Genomic DNA, 24,822 nt, shown 5'->3' with positions numbered 1-24,822 from the left:
GAACGTATGTGCGCAACGGAGTCCCGTCCGGTAGAACAATATCTGCGCACGTTGGTTCCTACCTCAGGACATTTCCACGAGATTATAGAAATGAGACTTTGCGGACCAATTTTATTAATTAATTTATATTTAACAGAGATTTCCGAGACAAAGCTGGCTTCCAAGATCTCACAAAACACCCTTGCTCCCTTTGCTTGAACTTCACTCAAATTAAGTAGATAGTAGTAAATAATCTTATTACAATCTTTTGTGTCAACAGTTTATGTATTTGCACCTTCCTTGGTTGTAATCGATTGTTCTTTCAAGAATCAATGTCTGTGAACATAAAAGTATAGTGTTTAAGCCTTTTGTTTCATCACATGTTAATGCCAAGTGTTTGTGTACAACTTTAAATTGGTGATAATCTGATGATTACCTATTCTTGAGACAAAAGATTTGAGATGTAAATAAACACCACTCAGTCAGACAAAAAAAATATCACATGGACATACATTTATTACAAATATCACAATCCAGGAAACAATAATTCTTCAATCACATCTTTGGGAACTCTGGGGCAGAATTCCTTTATAGACGTTTTAAATACGATCCACAACTTAATCTTTACAATCCTGAACTTCATCTCTAGCCGTAGAGACAAACATATAATTTCTCTCACCTGCATGTACAGTATCAGGTGCTCCAGGAAATACAAGAGAGAGCAAACAGTGACTGGACCAGTCTTCAGTCTCCTACTGAGAGAAGTTACCTTTGAGAAATCATTGCAGTATAGTCTGAATGATTTTACGGATCCTGTTCATGCAATTTGGTGGAGTAGTAACTATTCATGAACAAATTCAAAATTATTCATTGTGATAATTTGAAATGTCACCAGATTATATTTCTATAGTTGTACAAATAGAATGTTTCTGCAGTCACAATCTCTCATCCCCCGTTTCCAAAGTACAAACGCCATTCAATCAACCCAGAGATGCTTCAAGTAAAGGATGGATAGAAAACAAGAGGCTCTTATAAAGACAGAAGGAGAAAGATGGAGAAATGTCTAAATGAGAGCAGCGAGATGTACTGTTATGATATATAAAGCACAAATAGGGTCACCACAATTTAAATCAGCTCACACTCTTCAGCTCCTGTTACTGTGTTGTGGGTAGTTTGTTTGCTAATTGATGTCAAGTATTTCTCCGCCAAATCAGACCCAAAACGACAACATCTTAAAAATGACTCTGGGATATTTAGTTAACCGATATTGAAGAAAAAAAAACGATCCACTTAAACATTTCACATTTGTTTGAAGCAAGTTACTGATCTGCTAATACAACACTGTCCATCAACAAAACCTGCTGTGCTTCTCAACCAAGTTACTACATCAGCGTTCACCATCATCAATAAAACAAAATCAAATCACATCTTGAGGATTGAAAATAGTCTTCTTAATACAGACTATTGTGTGTCATAAACAAAAAAAATGAAGACATATTTACTCAAAGTCTGACTCGTGGTGGCACTGCGTTAAAGGTTGTTGCCAAATTGTCATCACCAATCAATCAATCCCAGATAAATTGTGACGGTGGTGGAAATTCAGTTGTACACTTCTCCCTCACTGGCTCTTCAAACATAAGCACTTAGAATTGTTAGAATTGTAACTTTCTGTCAATTCTGATCTCCTTGTATTTATCTGCTGTGTTTGTTGCATACATGACCGAGACTGAGGACATAACATCTGAGAAGCAGCAGGGTCAGCTGTGTAAAACAATTCGTTCTCGGTGGCGTCACAGCTGATTTTATTTCTAACATTTGTAAACCGAATCAGAAAACTCAAATATTGGAATCGTTTCTGCAACTTTAAAGATTTCTGACTTTGAGTAAAATCGGACATTTCTTTTTTCCAAATGGCAAACCCTCCGCTGTGGGAAATCAATCAGTACAGACTGCAAGGCTGACAAGGGGAGAGGTGTTGGTATAAGCTGGAGAAAAGAGAATGAAAATGCTACCTCGAGAACACCACAGTTCGCTTATCTACACCCCGAAAACATGAAAGTGAGATTCATCGCAAAAGTATCTGTACCTTGGGGTCAACACTGTACGACAGGCTGTGATCTTCTCTGCTACCCTTTCTGATCTGCAGACGTGTGCATGACGATGATGGGATTAAATAGTAGTAGCCTGTGGGCTGAAAGCGCGGTGGGATCCTCATATCATAGAAAGGATGTCTGATAACTACACAGGGGCTTGCAGATGAGAGACTGCTTCCATCTGTAATCTTGTTAAATTGTTTCTGCTCCTCATTTCTGAAATAAACGCTGTTTATATAGAAAGTTTGATTCTTGGCCCGGCTTCTGCAGCGAGCTGTCAGAAGGGTACAAAAGAGGAGATGTAGGCCAATGGGAGAAAGCTCCCGGGGATCCAGCTGTGGTTTGAATCCCCCTCCTCTCATCTCCTCTTTTTCTTTGCTCCCCCCCCCTCCATCGTCGCTTCCTCGTACCAGAAGTCCTAGCTCTGGTATCGTCGGGGCACGGCACTCGTAGCCCTGCCGGGTGAGAGGGGATTAGAGGAGGAGGGCGATGCTGTGGGGCTTGTGTGTCTCTCCTTGTTGGAGAAGGGGCAGGAGGTTCGTCAGGAGACATGTGCAATGAGTCTGACGCGGGTCTGGATGTCCTGGCGGCACAGGGGGCACGTCTCTAACTGTAAGGCACACTCCATACACATACCACTGGAGGATAGGAGGGGGGGGGGGGGGGGGGGGGGGGGGGGGGACATGAAGGAAGATTTTACTATCCACTCAAAGAAAAATTCTAGTCGGAAGAAAATTGACTTGAGTAATAGTCTAACCAACATATTATTTACAAAGACAAGCTGCTCTCAATGATATTCTATCCAACTATTTGTACCCAAGACATTTTTAATTTCAACAGAATAGTTTGTGACACACATACCCGTGTCCACAAGGCCGCAGCTCCGTGTCCGCCATGACGTCACAACACAGCGTGCAGCAGTTGTCTCGGATGCTAACCTGCTTTAGTAAGGCCAGACGCCGGTGTCTGTGAAAAACACACACACACACACACACACACACACACACACACACACACACACACACACACACACACACACACACACACACACACACACACACACACACACACACACACACACACACACACACACACACACACACACACACACACACACACACACAAAAAAAAGCAGGTTAACATTTACATTACATGTAATTAAAGCTGTTTTCTTCTGTGCATATACACTTATTTTGTTACTTGTTCTTCACCTAGTTTGCTCTAATTGTAATATTCAAGATAGAGCATACAATGTGAACACATTTGTAGCTTTTTTTAGCTTATGTCAAATAATAAGTACACCTCTTTGTTTAAATGAAAACAGAAGTGTAATAAATCCTTTCTATGTCTAGATGTGAATGTTTAGTGATTGCGATAGAATTGAGTCAACATCTTTCTGACAGAGTCAACTGAATGTGATCCTTTTAAGCTTCACTAAAGATGTTATGTAATACAGGCTGGCAGACCCTTTACATGGCAGACATTTATTCTTGTCACATTCAGGTGTAATAAGTAACATTAATAGTGCATTTCATTTCAGTGTTCCACTGCCAGAGATTTGTGGATGCTGGGTGCCTGCCAGGATTTACTAGAAACCCTGAACTGAAGAGTCACCACTAAGTGCCTGCCAAAAGACGGCTCTGTTGCTTTGTACACGTTAGCCAGTAAAGATGATGAGTGACCGTCTCTTGTACAAATATTGTTGTATTCCTTCAAGTCGTCCTTTAACTAGTCATTACAGTCACAAAGAGTCGAAAGATGCTGTAATGCAGCCAGCGAACTAAAGAGAGATCAAAATGCTCCATGGACGCTGGAGCGACCCCAGAAGTGTTGGACGCTGTGTGCAGACTAATGATTCACTAGTCGGGGGACGGTTAGGTAAGACAACAGACTGCCTTCCCAAATTCTAAGTCTATTTTAGACCCTAAGAATCCCTCTGAGGACCAGCTTCAATTGTTTACCTGGGTAGGATGATCTTTTCACCGGGCAGCAGTGACGCAAAATCGTTGAAGGTGCTGAACTTCACAGAAGGTGGGTGACGGAAAGGCTTGGCCCCAAAGTTAAACTCGCACTGCTGGTAAGACATGAAGCTGGCTGCTGCAAAGAAACCGGACCTGATGGACACAGAGGTGAAGGAAAGATGGGGGTTCATTCAAGAAAGGGACAGAAGAAAGAAAAAGGAAACACACACAGGGAAAAAGGGAGAAAAGGACAGAAAGAGAAAGGAAAGATGTGTTTCAACAGTTGAAACCAGTCACAGGACTGTGTGTGTGTGTGTGTGTGTGTGTGTGTGTGTGTGTGTGTGTGTGTGCTTACGTGGCTGAGGAGAAGACCTGTTTCTCCGGTGGCAGCTGATGTCCGTTCAGATAGAAAATCATCTGCTTCTTGCTGAGGTCCAACAGGAAGCCGATGGCGTCTCCTAAAGAGGCCACACACACGCAGAAGAATAAAGTCTTGGCGCGCTGTTATTACTATTATCCAACACTCCGTGTGGGAGCTTTATCAGAGCGGCAGTGTGTGGGTGCTAAAAAAATCACAAAAACACCCCAGAGACGCTAAATACGATAAAGCAGTTTATAAACAAATAAGTCCGATATTTAAAGCGTGGCGTCAATGTTCAGTCAGACAAACTTTCTTTGAAGTATATGGTTGAGAAACAGTAGTCAGCAAGTGTGTGTGTGTACTACATACCCTCCTTCCAGCAGGGGTGAGAGTGAGGTTTACTGCGAGCGTTGTACCAGATGAGCTGCCTGCAGCCATCATACGCACACGAGTATTCATCGTCACCTATCCCATAGCCCTCCTGTAAAACACACAAAACGCAAAATGATGCTACTGCAGAAAGGACCGGATGTGGAAGAGTGGAACAGCAGAGACACTGAAGAGGCGTACATGGTTGAGGAACTTGCTGTCCTTGGTGGCCCATCCGATTTGCATCACGCCCGATGTAACGACCGTCACCTCGTAGTACCAAACGCCTGAATCCACGCAGAAGGTGCATCGCACGCTCTCAAAGGACGAGGCATCGCATCGCGCCTGAGGAGGGCAGCAAAGAGAGAGAGAGAGAGAACACTCATAAATCATACAGATATTAAATATAAAAGGTGAAAACAATTAGAATCAGGCTAATGGGAATAAACTATTGAAATGTCAATGTTGGAAAAGGCATAATTTCCCAAGAAGTGGATCTGTTGTGCATCCATGAATTCTGCCAATCTCATAGACCCCCTCCCCCACACACCCACACCACACACACACACACACACACACACACACACACACACACACACACACACACACACACACACACACACCTCTAGTCCAGTCGGGGAGATCTTGAGGTACTCGCTGACGTCATTGCTGTTGAGCATGGCATTGATGTTGGAGAGGTTGACCTTCTCGTAGGTGAACTGACGACCCTCCTTTAGGACTGGACGGAGGACGAAAACATTTTCACATTTCTTTCTCGAGTGACTCACACACACAAATGCCAACTCAAAGAGCCTGTGGCATGCGATCCGACACAAACGTGCGAGGTCGGAAGCAGCGTGGCTACTTGTACTCACACAGGTTGTCGAGGCTCCATTGTGAGCAGAAGCCAACCTGCCTCTTCAGGTAGTCAGGATGCTCCGCCCACGACTCCAGGACAGCGAGTCGATTGCTGATGCACGACTCGGACACCGTCAGTTTGTTCTCACCTGAGGGCAAGAAGATGCACCAGGCATGTGTGGTTTAAAAACAGTCAAACACAGTGTCAGAGATGAGAGGGACATCAGTGTAATACGTCTTTAAAGGCAGATGAAGGAGAAGCAATGTGCGGATTAACAAGCGGTTGTAAAACTTTGTAGAAATGTAATATAAGCTGATTGAGGTAATTGGCTGGTGGGGACTACAAAGAGGTGGAGAGGTGGATCACGGTTTTTGCATTTGTACCAATCAGCAATTTACATATCGGTTTGAAAATAAACAGGAACAAGCTGTTGATGAACAGAACACCTGTGTCTCTACCTCACAGCATCATTTTTCAGATGCAAAAGTAAAGAAACCACCAACAGGGAAGTCGGAGAAAGCAGAAGTTGAGACTTTGGCCGTGCCCGTTGTCACGGCATTCCTTTGAAACGGGCACTTTCTGTTTCATCTTTGTGTTCTTTCGTAAGGAAGTCACAACATTTCAACGGACGCATCGTGAATCTTCAACATGAGCTGGCCTTTGTGAACTCACTGGTCTGGGAGAACTTCTCCAAAGCGATGAGAGCAAACAGCATGACCGTAGGGTGGGCTTCAGAGCTCTGGAGGAAGATGGACAGAAATCATCATCAGTTTGAAACATGTTCTTTCATGACACTTCGATAACAATACACGTCGTATATAACTAGGCCTTCTCTTATTAAATCACGGTGAGCGTGCTTCCTAGGACAGACGCTGGATGAAACCAAGGTGGCTGAGAGTTTTGTAACCGACAAGTCACGATGCCACTTCACTTTATTTACTCTACGAAGAGCAATGGTCTGCTTTCCTCTGTCAGCGCACTGACAGTCATGTAACTGAAATCTAGCAACAAAACATATTATTTTCCTTACACACCTCAACACGTGTTGCAACTACTTCATATTAAAAAGACATTGTCAAAAGGCAGAACTGAAAGGCTGTTTCTGAGAAGCAGCTTTTTTTTTCCACTCAAGTTGTCTCTTGCTTTTTGTTGGATCAGTATGAAACTAAATTGCAGAATTGACTACCTTATAGCTTTGACAAACATTTGTAAACACTACCACCCTGAACGTCTGACATGGTTGGACTTCCCATCATATGTTCATTTGAAGGATACGGACATCTTAACGCTACATTTACGCAGAGTCAGCATGTCATTTCATCTATGAAAAGCATTGTTGTTGATCAGGCATTTCGTAAACAAAGATGTAGCTTGATTGCTAAAAGTGTGTGTGTGTGTGTGTGTGTGTGTGTGTGTGTGTGTGTGTGTGTGTGTGTGTGTGTGTGTGTGTGTGTGTGTGTGTGTGTGTGTGTGTGTGTGTGTGTGTGTGTGTGTGTGTGTGTGTGTGTGTGTGTGTGTGTGTGTGTGTGTGTGTGTGTGTGTGTGTGTGTGTGTGTGTGTGTGTGTGTGTGTGTGTGTGTGTGTGTGTGTGTGTGTGTGTGTGTGTGTGTGTGTGTGTGTGTGTGTGTGTGTGTGTGTGTGTGTGTGTGTGTGTGTGTGTGTGTGTGTGTGTGTGTGTGTGTGTGTGTGTGTGTGTGTGTGTGTGTGTGTGTGTGTGTGTGTGTGTGTGTGTGTGTTTACCAGGCTCTCTAGAAGGTACTCAAGGGTTCCAGGGCTCAACAATCCAATACTAGCCGGACCTAAAGAAGAAATGTAAAGAAACAAGGATAAAGTATTTAAACCAGAAATAGTAGAATTAAACCTAAAACAATCTGCTGTTTGCAATGAGCTTGAACATCTACAAGTCCATAGTGAGCAAGTAACCTTCCAATGGAGGTGGTGCAGAGCAAAGACTATTGACTCAAAGATTAAAGAGTATCTCGTGTGTAAATGTGGACTTTACCAGCCAGTTTCTCTGCGAGGCAGCCCAGGACAGCTGTCGTGTTTCTGTGTTTAGCTGGGTTTAGAGCGTCCTGTCGCGCTACCGACGAACTCAGACTCAACATGTCCGACAGCTTCTGGAGAGCATCCTGATGAGAGGAGACGGAGCGGTTACTCTGACGAAAGTCACATACACACAGTTTCTAGCAAACGATACAAACGTTCCAGAGGATGGAGAGATGACATTGTTACAATTTCAGTCACAATATTCCCAAATCCACACATGATTGTGACAGGAACTCCCCGAAAAAGTCAAGTTACTAAGTATTAAATGCAAGTGGGCGCGCTCACGCTCACACACACATACACTTTTAATACTGCTAGCGGTGATTCTCTGGACCAGCTGGAGAAAGCACACCAAAAGTTAATGAAATCTACTTTATTAACAGAGGCGAAGTGTTACTGACGCAGCAGAAAGCACCATCAGACAATATCGTCCATCTGTGAGCTGCAGCATCAGCACTTTCACACTCGCAGTTCGAGTCCAGCCTACTTATGCTACTTATACGCACCACCTGCAGGCAAGAAGTTCTTATTTCATTTTTTTAAGCTGCTGTGTGTTTGAGGCTTTGCATTTTTTTATTTTAAACCAGCAAAATGTGTTTTGTTAGGTGGAGCATAATTCTGCTCAAATACTGGAATGACTACAGAGTTCATACTGTTCAGAGTGTCATAGTATGCCCTTTGTCCTCAGGTTGCTTTGGACCAGGAGGCAGGGGGTCCCAAACAGATCGTATTTGTCCAACGGGACAAATAGGAGGTAGTGTGGGAGGGAGAGAGGGAGAGAGAGGAGGGAGCAGAGGCCAAATGAAAACAATACATGTGATGAAGTTAGAAGCCAGTTCTTCAAGCCGTAAAAACAGCTGATCATGGGGGGGTTTTAGCCATTGTACATAAACTCAATCACCAAAATACAGAAAAGGCCATGGGAAAGAGGAAGACAAAGATGTTTTTTATTAGAGCTGGGTTAGTTTTGAGATTTCATCTTAAGAAAGTTCTAGGTTACAAGTCATATCATTTTAAAGTTATTAGCCCAAATGACTCCTTCTGTGTCATACACAGTTATTAGCCACTAACCTTGGTGGGCAGGGGACACTCATCCAACAGAAGGGTTATCACTGCGGGGCCAAGCGGATCGTCCAATGGGATCACTCGAATCAGAGACTGGACAACCTCCAGCCAACCATCATCTGAAGAAGAAGAAGAGAGGAAGTTATTGAATTGAGACTCAACGGATTATATTGATCTGACCACTCAGACGGTTGTCCTGTTCTTTCATTATAATAACACTCTTAAAGGAATCAGCACCGTTAGTCCCAATGAAAACTGATAACTCAAAAGGTAACTGAACTGTGCTGAAATCACTTTGACAGACCTCTGGATTATGACTATCAGCTGCAGCTTAACATACTAAAACATCCATTTCCTGTCCATTAGTTGACTCAATAAGAAGCTCTCTCTTAACACTTATGAAAGCCCCCGGCCAACTGGCTGATGAATAATGTAACATCACGGCACATGTCAAACAGAAAGTGACTGGCTTGCAGCTTGGCTGCCTTCACGGTTCAGTGTCTGCAAGCTAAGACCCAACTTGGCTGTTGTCGAACCACTCGACACCACCACGCCATGAGAGCGTCAAACACCATATGTGCAAACACGACGATTCAAAAGGCTACCGCGTCCACGCACAAACACAAACACACACACACACACACACACACAGAGTGAGAGCATCGTTCCCCATACGCAGAAGAAAGCACACCGACATCGACTCAAGCTTCAAATAGAAACAAATCTAAATGAAATTCTGCCCAGTCAGTGAGCAGCGACCAACACATGATGCTGCAGTGTTTCACCTCGTGACCACGGCCCTTCCCCAGGTGATGTAATGTGTTGGAGAAATGCTGAGGCAGCGATAGTACTGCAGGACTGTAAGCAGCAAACACTTCAGTTTGACATCAATGACCTATTTTATTTTAACATTTTGTCCATCAAAACTTTGTTTGTTCTTCAAAACAGAACACAACCCAATTATGCTCACTGCTAGACCTGCTTTTGAACAACACGTATCAATGGCCACACACACACACACACACACACACACACACACACACACACACACACACACACACACAATCAGAAGAGGCTAAATAGGAAAAACCATCACTGAACAGAGGAAGAGGACTGTGACTGTCTGCTGCTTACAAAGCTACTGAAATATCATCGCCTCAGCAGTTCTCAAAAACAACCCACTAACTCAGCCCGAGGGGGGGACAGCATATTCAGAGGAGACCCGTCTGAATTCATGGGACTCCTCACCTGTCAGTAGAAATGATAAATCCTGTAGATAATGTGTGAAAAGCTTCAGGTTTACAGCTACAGTCCAGTGGATGTCTTGTGCACATGACTAAGAACCGAGCGGGGAATCTTTTTGTCTGTTGAGACATTAGCCCTGTTCCTGAGGAGAGCCAACGTTCCAACATTTTCCCATTCTAGAACCTCTGATCGTCTCATTACAAAACACGTGCATTAAATTACGTCACAGTGCTTACCATGTCTGTATTTGCTTTTTAACTGGACAAAGTGCTGTCAAGAAACGCCATGCCCAGTGAGTGAATGAGTGCTTTTATTTGTTTCCTTACCCGTCTCTGCCATCTCGTGCAAAGTGATCATGGAGTAAGGGGGTTCTTGGTCACTGAAAAACAAAAGTTTGGGACAGAATGTGATAACGGGTTTCACCTGAATGCTCTACATCACAAGCTCTGCTCTATTTTCTGTAATATTATTTATGTGCATACTTCACACAAATGACGGTGGCAACTTCATCTTTATGACACTCTGATCACTGCATATGAAACATTATCAAACAAATCATTCATGCCTCTGTGCGCCTAATGGCTGTGGGGAGTAATGTGATCCCATGGAGAGGGGAATGAAGCGGAAAATATCTACTTCAGTGGTTGTTGTTTTTGATGACGCTGCCGAATGCTTGTCGTGACTCGTCCCGAGAGGAAAACTGCTTTCGTTATTACTTCAGCCAACTTGATCCTCAAGATTCCGAACACAGCTAAGAATTACTGTGACTAGGTTTTCTGAGAGTCACACGTGAACGCATTCTTGGGAAATGTACATGAATGTTTCATACAGAGCAGGAGAAGTATTCAAAAGACAAGCTGCAGTATTTATCAGTATTCTCATAAAGTGGATTTTTTTTTTGCTTAATCTCGCAACCGTCGTTTTATTATTTTAGTTTCTTGACACACAGATGGTGTACAACGTAATGCAGCTCTATTAGCGGTGAAACTGAATATTATATTTACCATCAATAAATCATCTGGTTACTTGATAGAATAATCATCGAGGCTATCAAATGTAATCGAAATGTTCTTTTGCACCGAATCCAACACAAACTATAGTTTCAGAAACAACCGGACAAACCGACAGCGCTTACAGAGAGTCAACAAAAAGTGATGTACACATTCTCCACCATATTAGTGTTACAGCTGCCACAAATACTAAACCTCAACCTTGAAATTCGGTTATTAATTAACAAAGTTGGGGGAACTTTTTTTATGTACCAGTCCTGCTAAAACGGTAGACTACAGTTCATCTGTGTGGACAAACTGTGCGAGAATAAATGTCAATGAAGTGAATCTGTAAATGTACAGTGGCTGATCAGACGTATGCTGATAATATGAAGAAAGTGGTCCGCTTGTTTAAACTATAAACTAGAGTTTATAAAAACACATTTACCCAAAGGGTCAAACCACTGAAACGCTACAGGTGGAGAGAAAAGAAACGTTTGGAAAGGAACTCAAATCTGAAACTTGTTTCTCATTAAGGTCGGCGGAGAACATTCTGCGTTCTAGCTGCTGCCAGGAATACAACCAGACTACACTAGCTGTCATTTACATGGACCTATTTTAACATTAAGATTTCATATCAACTAGATATCTCTTTCCTGGACACACTCAAACAGTCATCCTACTCATATTTTCTTCTCAAAGCCACCCAAACCTGTGCTGATAGAATAGCTGTAAGTCCTAATGGGTCATGCTGAACAGCTTTTCTCTACAGAGAATGATAGCTTAGGGGAACAGGAGGATCAGGGGGAAAAAAGGGCTTCAGCATCTACGCAGGCAACCACAAATCTTACTACATCGTTGCAGCAAGTCATCGCTACATCAAGAGAGGAAATGCAGTCCATAAAGGAAACGGACTTGCACAAAGTGCTCCCTGAGTAGTTCTACCCGTTACAAAACAAAGACCTCTGTGGAGGATGAGAAAGGTTTCTCAGTCTGCAGACAATATATCATTAATCTACAGAACCGGCTGAGTGCAGAGCACATTTTAACAATAATTTAAATATAAATGGCATTGTCGAAGAGACAAGCGCGACCAAGCCAACACAATACGACATCAGAGCATCTCTAACGGCATTCGTTACAGTACTTCCCACGAGGGACTTCAAAGTAGTGTTGCTCGGGTTTCTGCACAAAATATTTTACTGTGCCGTTGGTTCCAAATAAAAGGACACAGGACTTAGTCATCTCAAAAGGCGGGACTTTACTGTGTACCCTTCTACTCCTTCAAAAAGTCACGCATGTGATGTTTGTGTGTTCTTGACAACAAACCAACCTTGTGTGACTTCTCTGGCTCTAGAGGGCACGAGTTTGACTGAGCTTCAGTGTCATGAGGAGCTTCTGAGGAGTCAGTGACGACGGATGGCATTTTACCCCGTCTGGTCTACCTGATCCTAATGTTATTGTATCTCAAGTTATGAAAACAAACAACCCCATCAAGAAGATCTACACGTGCCAAGCCAACACTTAGTACACCTCGATTTATTTTCCAGACCACGTATGCCTTATATCCACATTTAATTACTGCTCCTAAAGTATCTCAACGTAAATGACAATAGCATTATTTTGTTGGCTGAACTCACATAAGACTTAATCTACTGTTCGTCTCATTGAAACTATAGAAAACTCGTTTTTTAAACTGTACAGTCCACTCCGACTCTTCCACCCATCATCTATATATATAATATACTTTCATTAAGACTTACTTGTCCACTAGTGTCCTGATGACAGCCAACGTGTCCAGCACCAGGCCATCCACATTCTGCTTCTTCCGCCTCGGCTCATGGGGCCCTCGCCCTCGCCGTGGCGGCCTGACTGGGTCCCTGGGTCTGCTGCTCCGCGCCTCTCCGGCATCAACACCCACGCCCGTACCGTGATCCACCCGCCTGGCCTGTCCTCGGGTAGCCCTCGACGACCCATGGTGATGATCTTCCAAGTCGCTATCCTCCCGGCACACACAGCTGTTACCCATGGTTCCAGTGCCGGAGACCACACTGGCAAGGGTCTCCCAGAATGGACAGAGGGAGTTTGAGGAGGAAAGGAAGAGCAGAACCCTTGCAAGGCTCCTGCAAGCACAAAAAGTGATCCAGGTGGCTACTATCATATCATTTGGCGAGCTTGGTTTGGGGGTATTCTTGTCCCAGTGGGCTGGGTGGGGTCAACGTGAATGATCATACTGTTGCCAAGCAGAGATGTGGGATTGGTTTGGGAGTAATAATGGCTAGTCAAACAGACCAGGAGGGGTCAGGTGATGCAACAAAAAAAAGCTTTGAACATCATAGACAACCCTAGGCTCGGGTCCAGATCTCATCCGGGGCTCGCGTGGCTGTGAGAGCAACACAAACAAAACACAACACAAAGAGGGACATTCTAAGTTAATTAGGTCTGTTCGAGCAGTATAGGTTATTATTTAGTAGCTGATCGTGTTCTTCAAGCAGCAAAGCTTAAAACTAGCCGAGGATACACACCAATGGCAAGCCTGGGAGAAATAAAATAGTGAAAACTAGAAAAAATAAAATAAAATCAACATTGGCCCTTTAGAAGTTTATCTCTCAAGCAAAGTAGCTAATACTATGTTATTGTAATATGTCTAACATTAGCTGTTTCAACCTATAGTTGTGCTGTGTACGCAGACAGCTCGTCGTGTACTGAATTACTGAGACATTTCACTATTGTTGATATACAAGATATTTTCAGTTAGCCGGCTAGCACGCTAGCCACCCACCCACCCACCAAGCAGGCATTGTAACATTAGCGGTTCCTATTGAAAACCCAAGTCTCACAAACTCATAATTTCGTTAGTAAACTACAATGGTCCAGTTTGAACCGAAACGCATACTTACGTTGCTACCACTTGACAAGCAGCAGCATTCAAACTCGGTCGGTCCAGACCGAAGTAGTGAACAGAACAGAGCTAACTAGCCTGCTAGGTTAAGTGTAGCAGCTAACAGCTAGCGGTTAGCCGATTAGCCGGTTTCACTCCTCTGGTGCTACTGTCAAACTACACCAGTGAGTTAACATGAGTAGCATTGATCTACGCGTGATACTTAAACGCCGGTTTGGTATATGGGCACGTTTACATGACCCGTCTATGTTCTTTAGTACACCTTTACTGAACTCTAAAACAGCACATTCATATGACGGTCAGCTAACACCGCTCACACATCTTAACGAGGGTGCACCGCTAGCTGTTTAGTTCCGTAGCAGCTAAAAGGTTGTCCATCATCAGCTGTGGAGGAGGAGGAGGAGGGTTTCTGTTGAAGACAACGTCAACAACGTTTCCCCTTGTTTGTATCTCCCCTTCTCTCTTTCTTTCATCTCCCAAGGAGAGTTACTTTAGACATCATTGTTTGTTTGTTTTGTGTGTTTTATTTCTGTACCATGTATATGTTTTACGATAGAAAGAAAGATGGCGAGAGGCAAGAATAAATGCAACAAGTTATAACAATACAATATGACATCAGATGAAAATGCACAAAGTAAAGTTACATAAAGTAATGTTAATTACATTAGACAAGAGTACCAAACAAGTCAGCTCCTACGATTGTTTAATGTAAGTAATTCATCCAGCAAAAACATAAATCATATGAAGGCACGTGAATGCCAGAAGGCGACTTTCCCAGAGTACCTGAACGCTCACCAGAAGTCACAAGATTAAAATATATATACATGTATATACATGTATATGTGATGCACAAGGCAGGTAAAATATTTCCATTTTAAAGGGCACCTATAAATACATGGTGTCATAACTTTGAATATTTGAGTCTATATTGTGTAAGAATAATGAAATCACATTGACCGCTGGAACAATACAGAATAAATGAAAAAAAGAAAATGTAACTCAGTTTTAGCGGTTAATTTTAATAAGAATGTCCTTCTCTGTGTAATCATAACAGAAATATATATATATATATATATATATATAAATGAGAGCTCAGTATGTATATATATACATACACCATATATATATATATATATATATATATATATATATATATATATATGGTGGTATACTTAATATTATCCTTAAAAGATAGAACTGGGTAAATCAAAGCGTCCACAAATATGAGAGACCAGAAATAAATAAAATCTGGTTTTGCTCTTCACAGCCAGGGACTAAACACTGAATTCATTAATTGCCATTCATAAAGTAAATAAGAATGAATAATGAATGATTTGTATTTGTATTTATTTATTCTGCTGTTTTTTTAATTATTTTTATTGTTATTTGTTATTTGTTTTGCTGTCTGGCAGGCCTACATCTGTTTATGGTGTTGGTGTGTTTGGACGAATACACATTTAAATAAAAAAGAATGAATAATGAATAACCTCATACAGTATGCTCTGACCTGATAACCTAACTAATGTAATGTTGTAATAAAAAGAGTCTTGTTATCAAAGACGATGGTTGTACATTAAGGTATTCTTTTTTTATTCACACTGATTCACTTAGTGGTCCATCTATTCTCAACTAAAACTTCTCATAAATTGAAAAATACCACTTCAAACAGTCAATCATGCATTTATAGGGTGTGCTGCAAATTGGGACAGTCGTACACCCTGCTTCGGTCTAGGGCAGTATTGAAGGTGGTGTTACAATACATCCCACTCTTGCACAGGTATTTGGAGAATCTTTGGGACTTCGGGTGGAAGGTACACGGTGAGCTTTCAAAGGTTGGAGGGAGACGTCCATATTCTCTGGAGGTGGTCCTGTACAGTGGATTCTGGGGCTTTGCCTTCAGCGCTGGCAGTTCATCTTTCACTGCTGCAGTCATCATGCAGGAGAACACTGGGTTTCCAGGGTTGACGCATGTTTCTCTCTGCTGCTCTTCAGAGGCTGACGTCATTGCAGTGCCTACACAAAGAAAGTGACATCAGAATCCACAAACTTTAGTACCAGATGATATAAAACCAAGCTAATTTACAGATAGAGGTACAGTAAAACTGAGTGATGCAAAGGTTTTCTCTCATTTCGTTTACCCTTTACAAACAGTAACATCAACATCAAGTGTAGTAAATACATGTGTTAATGAGAATTAAATTATTTAGTTATAGAAGGATTTGATAAATCTTTAATATTGTACAAGTAATTTAGACATCTTTGGATAAAGTTTCCCCTGAAATCAACTTGGGTATCTATTCCAAAAGTAACGTTACTCTAAAAGAAAAGGTTGTCACACCTAACGCTACAGACTTCTCCAGATAAAACTGAAAATGATGACAACTTTGGATGCTAAGCTAACGTTCTCGCGAGCTAACTTACTGAAGTAGCATCAACACCAAATGCACTAGTCCCTGAATAAAGTGCTGCACTTCCTATCATGTTATCAGTGTAATATAACGTTACCTTCAAATGCTGGTGACCAACACAACAACTTTATCCGGAGCGCGACTCCAAGAAAAGGCGTCTAGTTACCATGGAAACCTCAAAACATTATGTGAGACGTTATTTTCGGTTATATTCATTACGTCATTGGAAATGTAGTTAAGTTAAATAATCTTACCCCTGGTCCGTTTAGTAGAGTTTCCTAGATATTAAAACCCTCATCTTTTTACTTTTATATAGAATACAGAATACATTTTACGTGTATTATTATTATCATCATTATGAATACATAATATGTCATTGAAATATTTCATATGTTATTATTACAAATGTTATTATTATTATCATTGCTTTTATTAATTGACTGTGACTGAATTGTCAATTTAACACATCATTTATATAGTTAATACTAATATTTTCCCCGGCACGTGAAGGCATCAATGTCTACGTCATCACCAAGCGTCAGCTGCTTCGTGCTATTACCGCGTCTGCTTCACTCTATCGGTTAAGATAAAAACTAGAAACTGAAATCCGCTTGTTGTTAATTGAACCATACTCAAACCCAATCGTTCACACGCTTTGCTGAACTGTGTGTTATTTACTTGTTGTTTTTTAGGCTTGCTGTTATATTTGTAAGGGTAGCAGTGGACTTTGCTAACTCGGCCAAAGGGGAGAAGATCTGCAGCTCGATCCGGTGCTCAGAGGATGGACAGTGAGATCCAACGAGACGGGAGAGTCCTGGACCTCACCGATGACGCCTGGAGGGAAGACAGACTGCCGTATGAAGACGTTACCATCCCTCTGGTAAATGCTGTGCAAGCCGATTCATGTCAGCACTAGCAACAGCTTTCTTATATGTCTCATGGACATTTTGAACAAAGATTAGGTTTTCATTTAGAAGGATATGTTATTTAAAAACGAGCATTCCTGTCAATTCAGCTAATTGTATTAATGCCAGTGGAGGTCATGACAGGGCACTCACTAGCTTTTTTGGGGGGCTTCCAGTCTTAAACAGGGTACAGTACAGTATTTTAGGCACGTGACAAACTAATTAAACATGCTAGTAAGCAGCCTCAAGTTAGTCTTTGCCGAAAATGGAGGAGACTTAAGCTCAGGTGAAATCCACTCAATTTGATCTGCTCTCAGACAGTTGTTTGGTAAGAAAAGACAGTAGTCCTCTTTCAGGATCAACACATGTGACGCTTGCAAATCAGGCCTTACATACTTTCATAAGTCGTGCAGAGCTTACAAACTTGCCGCTGTGTGCTTTCAAATGCTCACACACTAAGTTACTAATCAGATTTGTGTTGTACATGCATAGCAGTTGTGTCAATAATGAACAACCAAAAGCTCCTGCCCTGTCTAAATATCTGACGTAAACACATTCCTGTTTCGTTTGAATATAGGTTTGTCTTCTGCTTTCCTCCAATATTCAGTCTATGTCTCGACGCCGTCGTACTGTTGATATAAAGTAGGGTGAAGTGCTGCTCTTTGTTATGACACCCTTTCCCCTCCTGTTCTCTGTCAGACTGAATTGCCTGAGGCTGAGCAGGACAACGGAGGCTCCACCGAGTCTGTGAAAGAACAAGAGATGAAGTGGACAGACCTCGCCCTGCAGAGCCTGCACGAAAACACACCAAGCACTGGGAGCTGAAAGTCTAAACGGGAATCCGACTGTAGGACAGAAAAAGAAAGTGGACACTGGATTCAGAGGCACATGTGATGTCTTTTTTGCGTTGTATTGTGTCTTTTGAATGGTTTGAATTATGTTCCAACTAAGCTGAAAGGATGGAAAATGTATTTTGCTTTGCTATTGGGTTTGTATTGTAGTCCTTGTAAATATGAATGTCAAACAACAACTTCATAATAACATAAATGGAAAAGAGTTACATTCAATGTCCTTCAAGTTTTTTCTTATTTTGTGCTGAATTCAGAAAGTGAGGGTGGTGGACATTCACTTATTTGCACATACTGTGTGTGCGCTCTGTGTGAAAAGAACAATGTGTCTGTCAACCTTCGATCATAGGAACATTGACCTCCTTTTATAGAGTGGTGATCATAAATCAGAGCATCGAGTTGGCAGTTGGATGAATACAGAATACATTCCCGGCAGTCAGATCAAAGGCTTTGAAAATCAATCTGTTTTCTCAAGGTTATCTCAGACCGACAAAAAAGTTCTATAATCTCGATAAGTATGATAACTAATATGTACATTTTAGTTAGGCACTATGGTACAGTCTTATTTCTAGCCTACTTGTCTCTAGGCAGTGTATTTATCCATCGTATGCTGAGCTATTTAGGGAAAATATAATTCCCTCCAAAACTGCCTTCAATTGTGTTGTATGTAACATTTTCCATTTGGAAACGCTCTGCTTACAGTTGCTGGTGGCTGGTTTTGCATCTGATTGCACTAGCACTGTCTCTTTACATCGTGACCCAGGCTGAGGAATCCCTGGGGAAGTTTGAACCAGTAAAGAACATCCTGACTGTAGCTCCGTCATCACTGTATGTGTGCAACCTCTGCCATGAGCTTGCGAACGTGGTCATGTGGCCCCTTCCCCAACAGGGCCGACGGGTGCCGGTAGGAGCTTCCCAGGCGATCCCAGAGCGTGAAGTACTGTCCGTAGTTGTAGTTGAAGTAGAGATGATGGTCTACGTGGTGCGCAGCGCCGTTGATCAGACATATCAGGGGGCCGGGGAGGCGGTAGTCTCCGTCGTGTATGGAAATGGTCCAGATGTTGACAAAGACAAAGAGTGAGAGGTAGACCACCTGTAATGTAAATATATAAATGTCATTTAATATCATTGCTCTTTTTTTTTTTTTACACTATTTTTCCATCAAATGTCATAAAAATGTGTTCACATGCAGCTGGACATGAAATAATTTAAGTTAAGTTTTAACATTGCAAAATATGCAGTAAAGCTTGTGTAATTATCAATACTGTAACCCCTCAGACCTAATGTCAAAATGTTTAGCACAGAGTGTCAGACCACCACCTTGTTCAGGGGAAAGATGAATGGGTAGACGTGATAGGGTAAGCTCTGCAGGAAGCCGTCCACTGGGTGGAACGCATGGCTGGCAAGAGGCGTAGGGATCTTGAATGTATGGTGCTGCTTGTGTAAGTGCTGAGGGACAGGAACACAAATGGCATCTGAATATTAGGACTGTTTTCAGTGAAAACATACACCAGGCAAACGAGGTACAAAAAGAATCAGGAAGTATGATGAAAAACAGTCTTCAGATGGAAAAGACATTGCCCATATACTGTTACTTTAGTCTTATTTACAAATGGAGTTATGTTTGCTCCTCTAATGAATGTTATATTTGCTCTCCTTTTAGTTCTGCGTTGGTCTTCACCAACAACTGAAGGAAACATCTGGCTCTTTAGCAGCTGGATGCTCCACTTCTTTTATCTGCTCGCTGCTAACTTTGCTCTTTACGCAAGTAGTGTAAAGTGGGTTTATCACAGCTTTTTCGCTGGAAACAGCTGCTGAAACCAGCTGCTGAAACCCAGTTGATGAGAACAGTGAGACTGAACCAAAACAGTACAGTTAAGAAGTTCGCTGTAAAACCAAAACAATGAAGTGAAAGATGCTGAAATGATCTGCGGAGCTGAAGGGGAACTGCATAGTTACTGTAGGTGATAATTCTCAGTGCTTTTGTCACTACGAGTGACCCCTATCAAATTACACATCGTGTGGTTAATTGTTTCAATAAAATATATTGTTTGGGAGCAGCATTAAACGAGCCACTAACATGCACAAGCTGACCTTGTAGAGGTTCTTATGGTGCAAGGAGCGGTGTATCCAGTAGATACACATGTCAGTAAAGAAGAGGAAACCAGCAATGCTCAGCAACAACCCAGGCCAGCCTGAAACAGAAACAAACCAGCTGGCTGATGGAGCTCATTCGGTCTAATTGTTTTATAACCTGTTTCAACAAAAGGAGGAGTACTTGATTGGTGGCTGTTATCAGCTGACCTTTAGTCAGTCAATTGTGACTTCAACCCTGGGTTTGAATGTTTTAGGAAACTGTTGTCTCACCCAGAGAAGATTCGCTGATGTTGTCATAAAGTTTGCTGTTTCCCTTGATCTCCAGGAAGAAAATGGCCACTGTGGGGAAGCTCATCCAGAAGATGGAGACTACTGACAGTTGAATCTCTTTTCTTAGCTGGTTCTGTTGTTGGATCACACACAAAGATCTGGAATAGTTGTCTGATGTTTTCTTAAATAATAAAAACAGCCCCAGTGACTATTAGTTTACACACCCCAATCAATTCCTTGGCCTTGAACTGGTCTACCCATTAAGCAGCTTACCTTGATGAACTGTGGATGTTTCATGAGCTTATGGTCAAACACATAGTAGAAGCTGAGAGCACCAAAGCCCAGGTAAATCAGCACTGCTCCCAGGTTGGTCACCACCCACAGGCTGATGATCTGCCGCAGAGCCCCATCCTCAGGCCATGAGGCTGGGTAAACATACGGAGTGAAGATGTAACTATCAGCAATGTTCAGCACATGATCCATGGCACAGTCTGTGAAGAGAGGGAATGTATGATCAATCTTACGCTTATCCACCGTGACAGCCTACTAAAGATGTGTGTGAAAGATAATGACCCAACAGCACTGTGACATGAAAGAACTGGATAAAACATGTCAAAGACATAATGTGCAAAGGTAACAAAGTTAGATATTCTGCTTCTTTGTGAGGACTCTGTAAGAGGCTTGTACATCCCAATCAGATGGCTTTTTGCAATTTAAAAGAAGCTGCAGGATGATGTGTCCATGCTTTGAGTTTATGGTTTATAAATCAACCTTTAAAAGAAACGTCCTACTACTATGCACAACATATAGGAGACACACCGTGTTAAAGTTCCAAGAAAAGAAAGTTTTAATTAAACCAAATTAAAAGGTGAACTGAATAATATCAGGTATTGTAAATGTGCAAGACAAACTATAAACGTAGACCAACAAAACAAAAGAACTAGTCAGAAAAGAAGCAGAGAGATAAGCTAAGCAGACAGAGGGAGGCTGCTAATAACAGTCAAGGTCAACCAGGAACACCAGGCCCAAGTGTTGCCGGTGGACCACAGCGATCCCCTGCTACCAGGTACATGTGGAAAACATGACGGACAGATAAGGGAGGGTTAGGGTCGACATGTTTTCTAGATGTCTTCCTTTGAGACTATAGCCTGGACAAGACAGGAAGCTCACATACACATTCAGCATTGCATGACACAGCAAGGTGAAACAAGTTTAGTTTCAAGACAATGGAATCAAACCATCATACCTGTAGAAATGCAAGCCACTATAAGCTGTGCCACAACAGCTCGAAATGCTCCAATGTCCCCTTCTTTAACCCCTTTATTGATACAACTGTATTTGTTTGAGTGGATGCTTGTTAACTAGACTCTGGTTTCAAATGACAGCGCCTCTTCACCCTGGCTGCTGCTGATTAGACCAAAGTCCTGAGCTGGTTTCTGATGTGCTCTGTTTAACAGGATTGATGAACTTCTCACCGACCCAATCAGACCATTCAACAGTGGTCCCCCGACACCTCTGTTGTGGAATGACCATACGATGCAAATCACTGTGGAAGCAGGGAAGCTGTAAGAAATACCGTTAGCAGTTAAGCAGCCACAATGAAGTTCATGCAATGAGTAGAAAGTGCAGGAGCCCCATGCAGGATAGAGCTTCTCTCTCTCTCTCTCTCTCTCTCTCTCTCTCTCTCTCTCTCTCTCTCTCTCTGCAAAGTAGTTGCACAAGTGATATAGTTTTCAAAAAATGTAAGCTTGACCTTTTCAAAAATGATTTATAATGTTTGGTGTCCAATCCTATTAACTGTTTATGGCTCTTCACCTCATATGTATGCTTCAAATACAGAATGACTCAGTTTTGTTTCACCCAAATGGATGAATCAGGAACACTCACCATAAGCATGCACTGCAAAACAAATGTTACAGGTATGAGTTGGAAACGAATACAGCAGCATATCAATGATTCTGTAGGACAGAATGTAGGACATGTGCCTTCCAACAAAACAAAATATATCACACACTCTAAAAGCATTTTCACATTGTTGGCAATCTCTATGGCCACTCTAAGAAATCTCAAAAAGCTGTTTCATGCTTTTCAAGGATTACTTTGTCAGGACTTTCAAAAGAGCTCGTTGGTGAATTGGTTACTGCTGCTGAACTGACCTGCTTGAGGACGTCAGATGTGTGTGAGCCTTCCTGCAACTGGATCCTCCTTCCTCCACACACACACACACACACACACACACACACACACACACACACACACACGTGCGTGTCCACCGGCATTTGATTTGCCACAGAAAGCATGTGGCTTAATGTAGCAAACTGTTTACTGAAGAAAGAAACACGTCCTGCTGATATTAATTCAACATGCATTCCAAGAACATTTTTTCTTAGAAGCCAGAAGATATTCAGAGAGAAACAGAAATAAGCGTTGGTCCTGGTGAAACAAGATCTCGACACGCTCCGCAAATAACACGGAGCTCAGTGACAGCAGGACTCGATCTTCCAGTCAGATCTGCTCTTCTGGGTCTGGGTGACATAATCTTTCTAAACTTGCTTATTAATAGTTGTTTTTAATTTGTTCAATTTGAATAGTGTGATTCCAAGTAATAGGATGTGCTTCATCATAATATGACGTATTAGATTATTATAAGAAACAAGTAAAAATCAACTGATGTCTTTATCAGATGCATTTATATTCACATCCGTAAGTCATCAGAAATGGTATAACAGGAATTAAACCTTGCATTGCCTATTTTCAACAACCCTACATCTGCTTTAGTGCAAAATAAAATCACTGGTATGTAATCTTTGCAGTGCATGTTCCCTGCCCCACACTGCTCCAATTCCTGAACCGTTCCCTGAACTCTGCCCTATACACACACACACACACACACACACACACACACACACACACACACACACACTATGTACACGTCCCACATGCATGCACACAGCAAAGAAGTGTGAGTTTGATAAGGAGGAAAACAAATATATATGTATTTACCTGTCTTGTGGCTGGTCTGTATGTCAACACTTCCAACCTGTCTCACACAGACGTGTACATCGACATTGAGCAAGAAATACAAGTGGACGACGTGATCTCGACGCTTGCACAGAGAATCTAAACAAGATGGGGAATGATCTCATGCAAGGAGATCCTCTTTCCACCCTATGCTTTTTGTAGTTGATGTTATTTTTTAGTCCATTGACACTTATATTGCTTAACAAGCATCCACACAAGCATTTGTTATATATGTTGGTGAGAGGTGACAATACACAGTGATCATGTTTTGGTTATGTGCTCCTTCAGCGTGAAAGTACAAAGTGTACTACATGTCATAAGTGTGTGTCATCCTTCAACTTCCCATTCAATAACTTCTAAATAATAGAGTAAATGTATAGTAATGTATGCTGACACTGATTGATTCCATTCACGTGGCTTAACTGATTCATAATGTGCCCCTGAACTACAAATGGCTCAAATACCTAATGAGGAAATGTAGTTCATAACTGTCCCACAAGGGAAAGAAAACCTTCTCTAAGTATAAATGTGTAGATGTCTCCCTCTAGAGCTCTCTGGCACAAACAGCACCTGTGCAGTGTGCAGTGCATTCATGTCTTTCCAACCAGTGACATGGGATTCATGCACAAAGTTTAAATGACACATTAATACTGTTGTGTTCAAGTTACTACACCACAATCCAAACTGAGTCTTAACAGACAAAACGAACAATCAGGGCTCACTGAGCTTGGTTGGTGTTCTGAAGTGTTTTTGCATGTATTATACTTCACTAATCACCTGCTCCAACCGTTGAAATAATATATCGTAATCACTGCAGATGAGTCACTGTGACAATAACCACCATCTGTAATTATGTCGATTCAGCTGATTGTGTATTCAGAAATTACAGAAACTGAGTTACACAAGAAAGTCCAGGCTGTTTTAACTGTAACTGTCACATTAATCTCCCTAACAGTGTTTACACCTTGTTAGGTTGCTTATGTTTCAGTATTTGTTGAGTTTCCCCTTAATCATCCTTAAAGTTACAAAATATGTTTCATCACAGCATCACACCTTCTCTATTTCCATTGAAAGTAGGCTAATTCACTTAAATTGAGTGAATTATTCAAACCTGAGGGTACATTTGTTATGGTTGTACTACATGTGTGTCATTTACTCATTGTTCTGTGTGATTTTGGTATCTTTGCAGAATGTTGGCTCTTAATGTTAAACATGTATATTCCTTCCAAGAGGCACGTTTCTCGTAACGCCATGTAGACTGTAATGTATGTGTTGTGATTCTTTTCTATTCATTGGTATTATAGTTGTTTGTAAAAAAATAAAATAAAAAAAGTTGCACTCAGCTCTAAATCTTTTCTTTCGTTAAGTGATTCACACAGTGGTCACATCCTCCCATAACGACAG

General features: G+C 41.8%; 3 protein-coding genes across 4 annotated transcripts; 1 reads left to right on the top strand and 2 right to left on the bottom strand.

Annotated features, from left to right (window-relative positions):
- Window positions 1–481: 481 nt before the first annotated feature.
- rspry1 (ring finger and SPRY domain containing 1) lies at window positions 482–14,189 on the bottom strand. Its single transcript, XM_079162487.1, has 15 exons — window positions 13,868–14,189; window positions 12,731–13,350; window positions 10,305–10,357; window positions 8,740–8,852; window positions 7,625–7,751; window positions 7,363–7,421; window positions 6,295–6,361; window positions 5,639–5,770; window positions 5,387–5,502; window positions 4,965–5,108; window positions 4,764–4,875; window positions 4,389–4,491; window positions 4,034–4,186; window positions 2,934–3,038; window positions 482–2,710 (listed from the first exon to the last, which is right to left on the bottom strand). The coding sequence occupies exons 2-15, from the start codon at window positions 13,126–13,128 to the stop codon at window positions 2,614–2,616; spliced, it is 1,779 nt and encodes a 592-aa protein (XP_079018613.1). The 5' UTR covers window positions 13,129–13,350; window positions 13,868–14,189; the 3' UTR covers window positions 482–2,613.
- A 2,660-nt stretch (window positions 14,190–16,849) lies between these two features.
- On the top strand, window positions 16,850–18,223 carry anapc13 (anaphase promoting complex subunit 13). The gene is made up of 2 exons (XM_079163594.1): window positions 16,850–17,157; window positions 17,882–18,223. Exons 1-2 carry the CDS (start codon window positions 17,059–17,061, stop codon window positions 18,005–18,007), a joined length of 225 nt encoding a protein of 74 aa, XP_079019720.1. The 5' UTR covers window positions 16,850–17,058; the 3' UTR covers window positions 18,008–18,223.
- A 262-nt stretch (window positions 18,224–18,485) lies between these two features.
- Window positions 18,486–23,458, bottom strand: LOC306699088 (lathosterol oxidase-like). Of its 2 annotated transcripts, none has more exons than XM_079163593.1 (6): window positions 23,401–23,458; window positions 20,671–20,888; window positions 20,398–20,530; window positions 20,125–20,225; window positions 19,351–19,479; window positions 18,486–19,123 (listed from the first exon to the last, which is right to left on the bottom strand). In XM_079163593.1, exons 2-6 carry the CDS (start codon window positions 20,878–20,880, stop codon window positions 18,854–18,856), a joined length of 843 nt encoding a protein of 280 aa, XP_079019719.1. In that variant the 5' UTR covers window positions 20,881–20,888; window positions 23,401–23,458; the 3' UTR covers window positions 18,486–18,853. The 2 variants fall into 2 exon arrangements, with proteins under 2 accessions (XP_079019719.1, XP_079019718.1); XM_079163592.1 differs by lacking the exon at window positions 23,401–23,458 and adding an exon at window positions 22,554–22,661.
- Window positions 23,459–24,822: the final 1,364 nt, after the last annotated feature.

This window comes from Pholis gunnellus, assembly GCF_910591455.1.
Source record: "Pholis gunnellus genome assembly, chromosome: 7".
NCBI classification, from domain to species: Eukaryota; Metazoa; Chordata; class Actinopteri; order Perciformes; family Pholidae; genus Pholis; species Pholis gunnellus.
The sequence above is the reverse complement of the archived record's forward strand: the minus strand, read 5'-3'. Positions and strand labels throughout refer to the sequence as shown.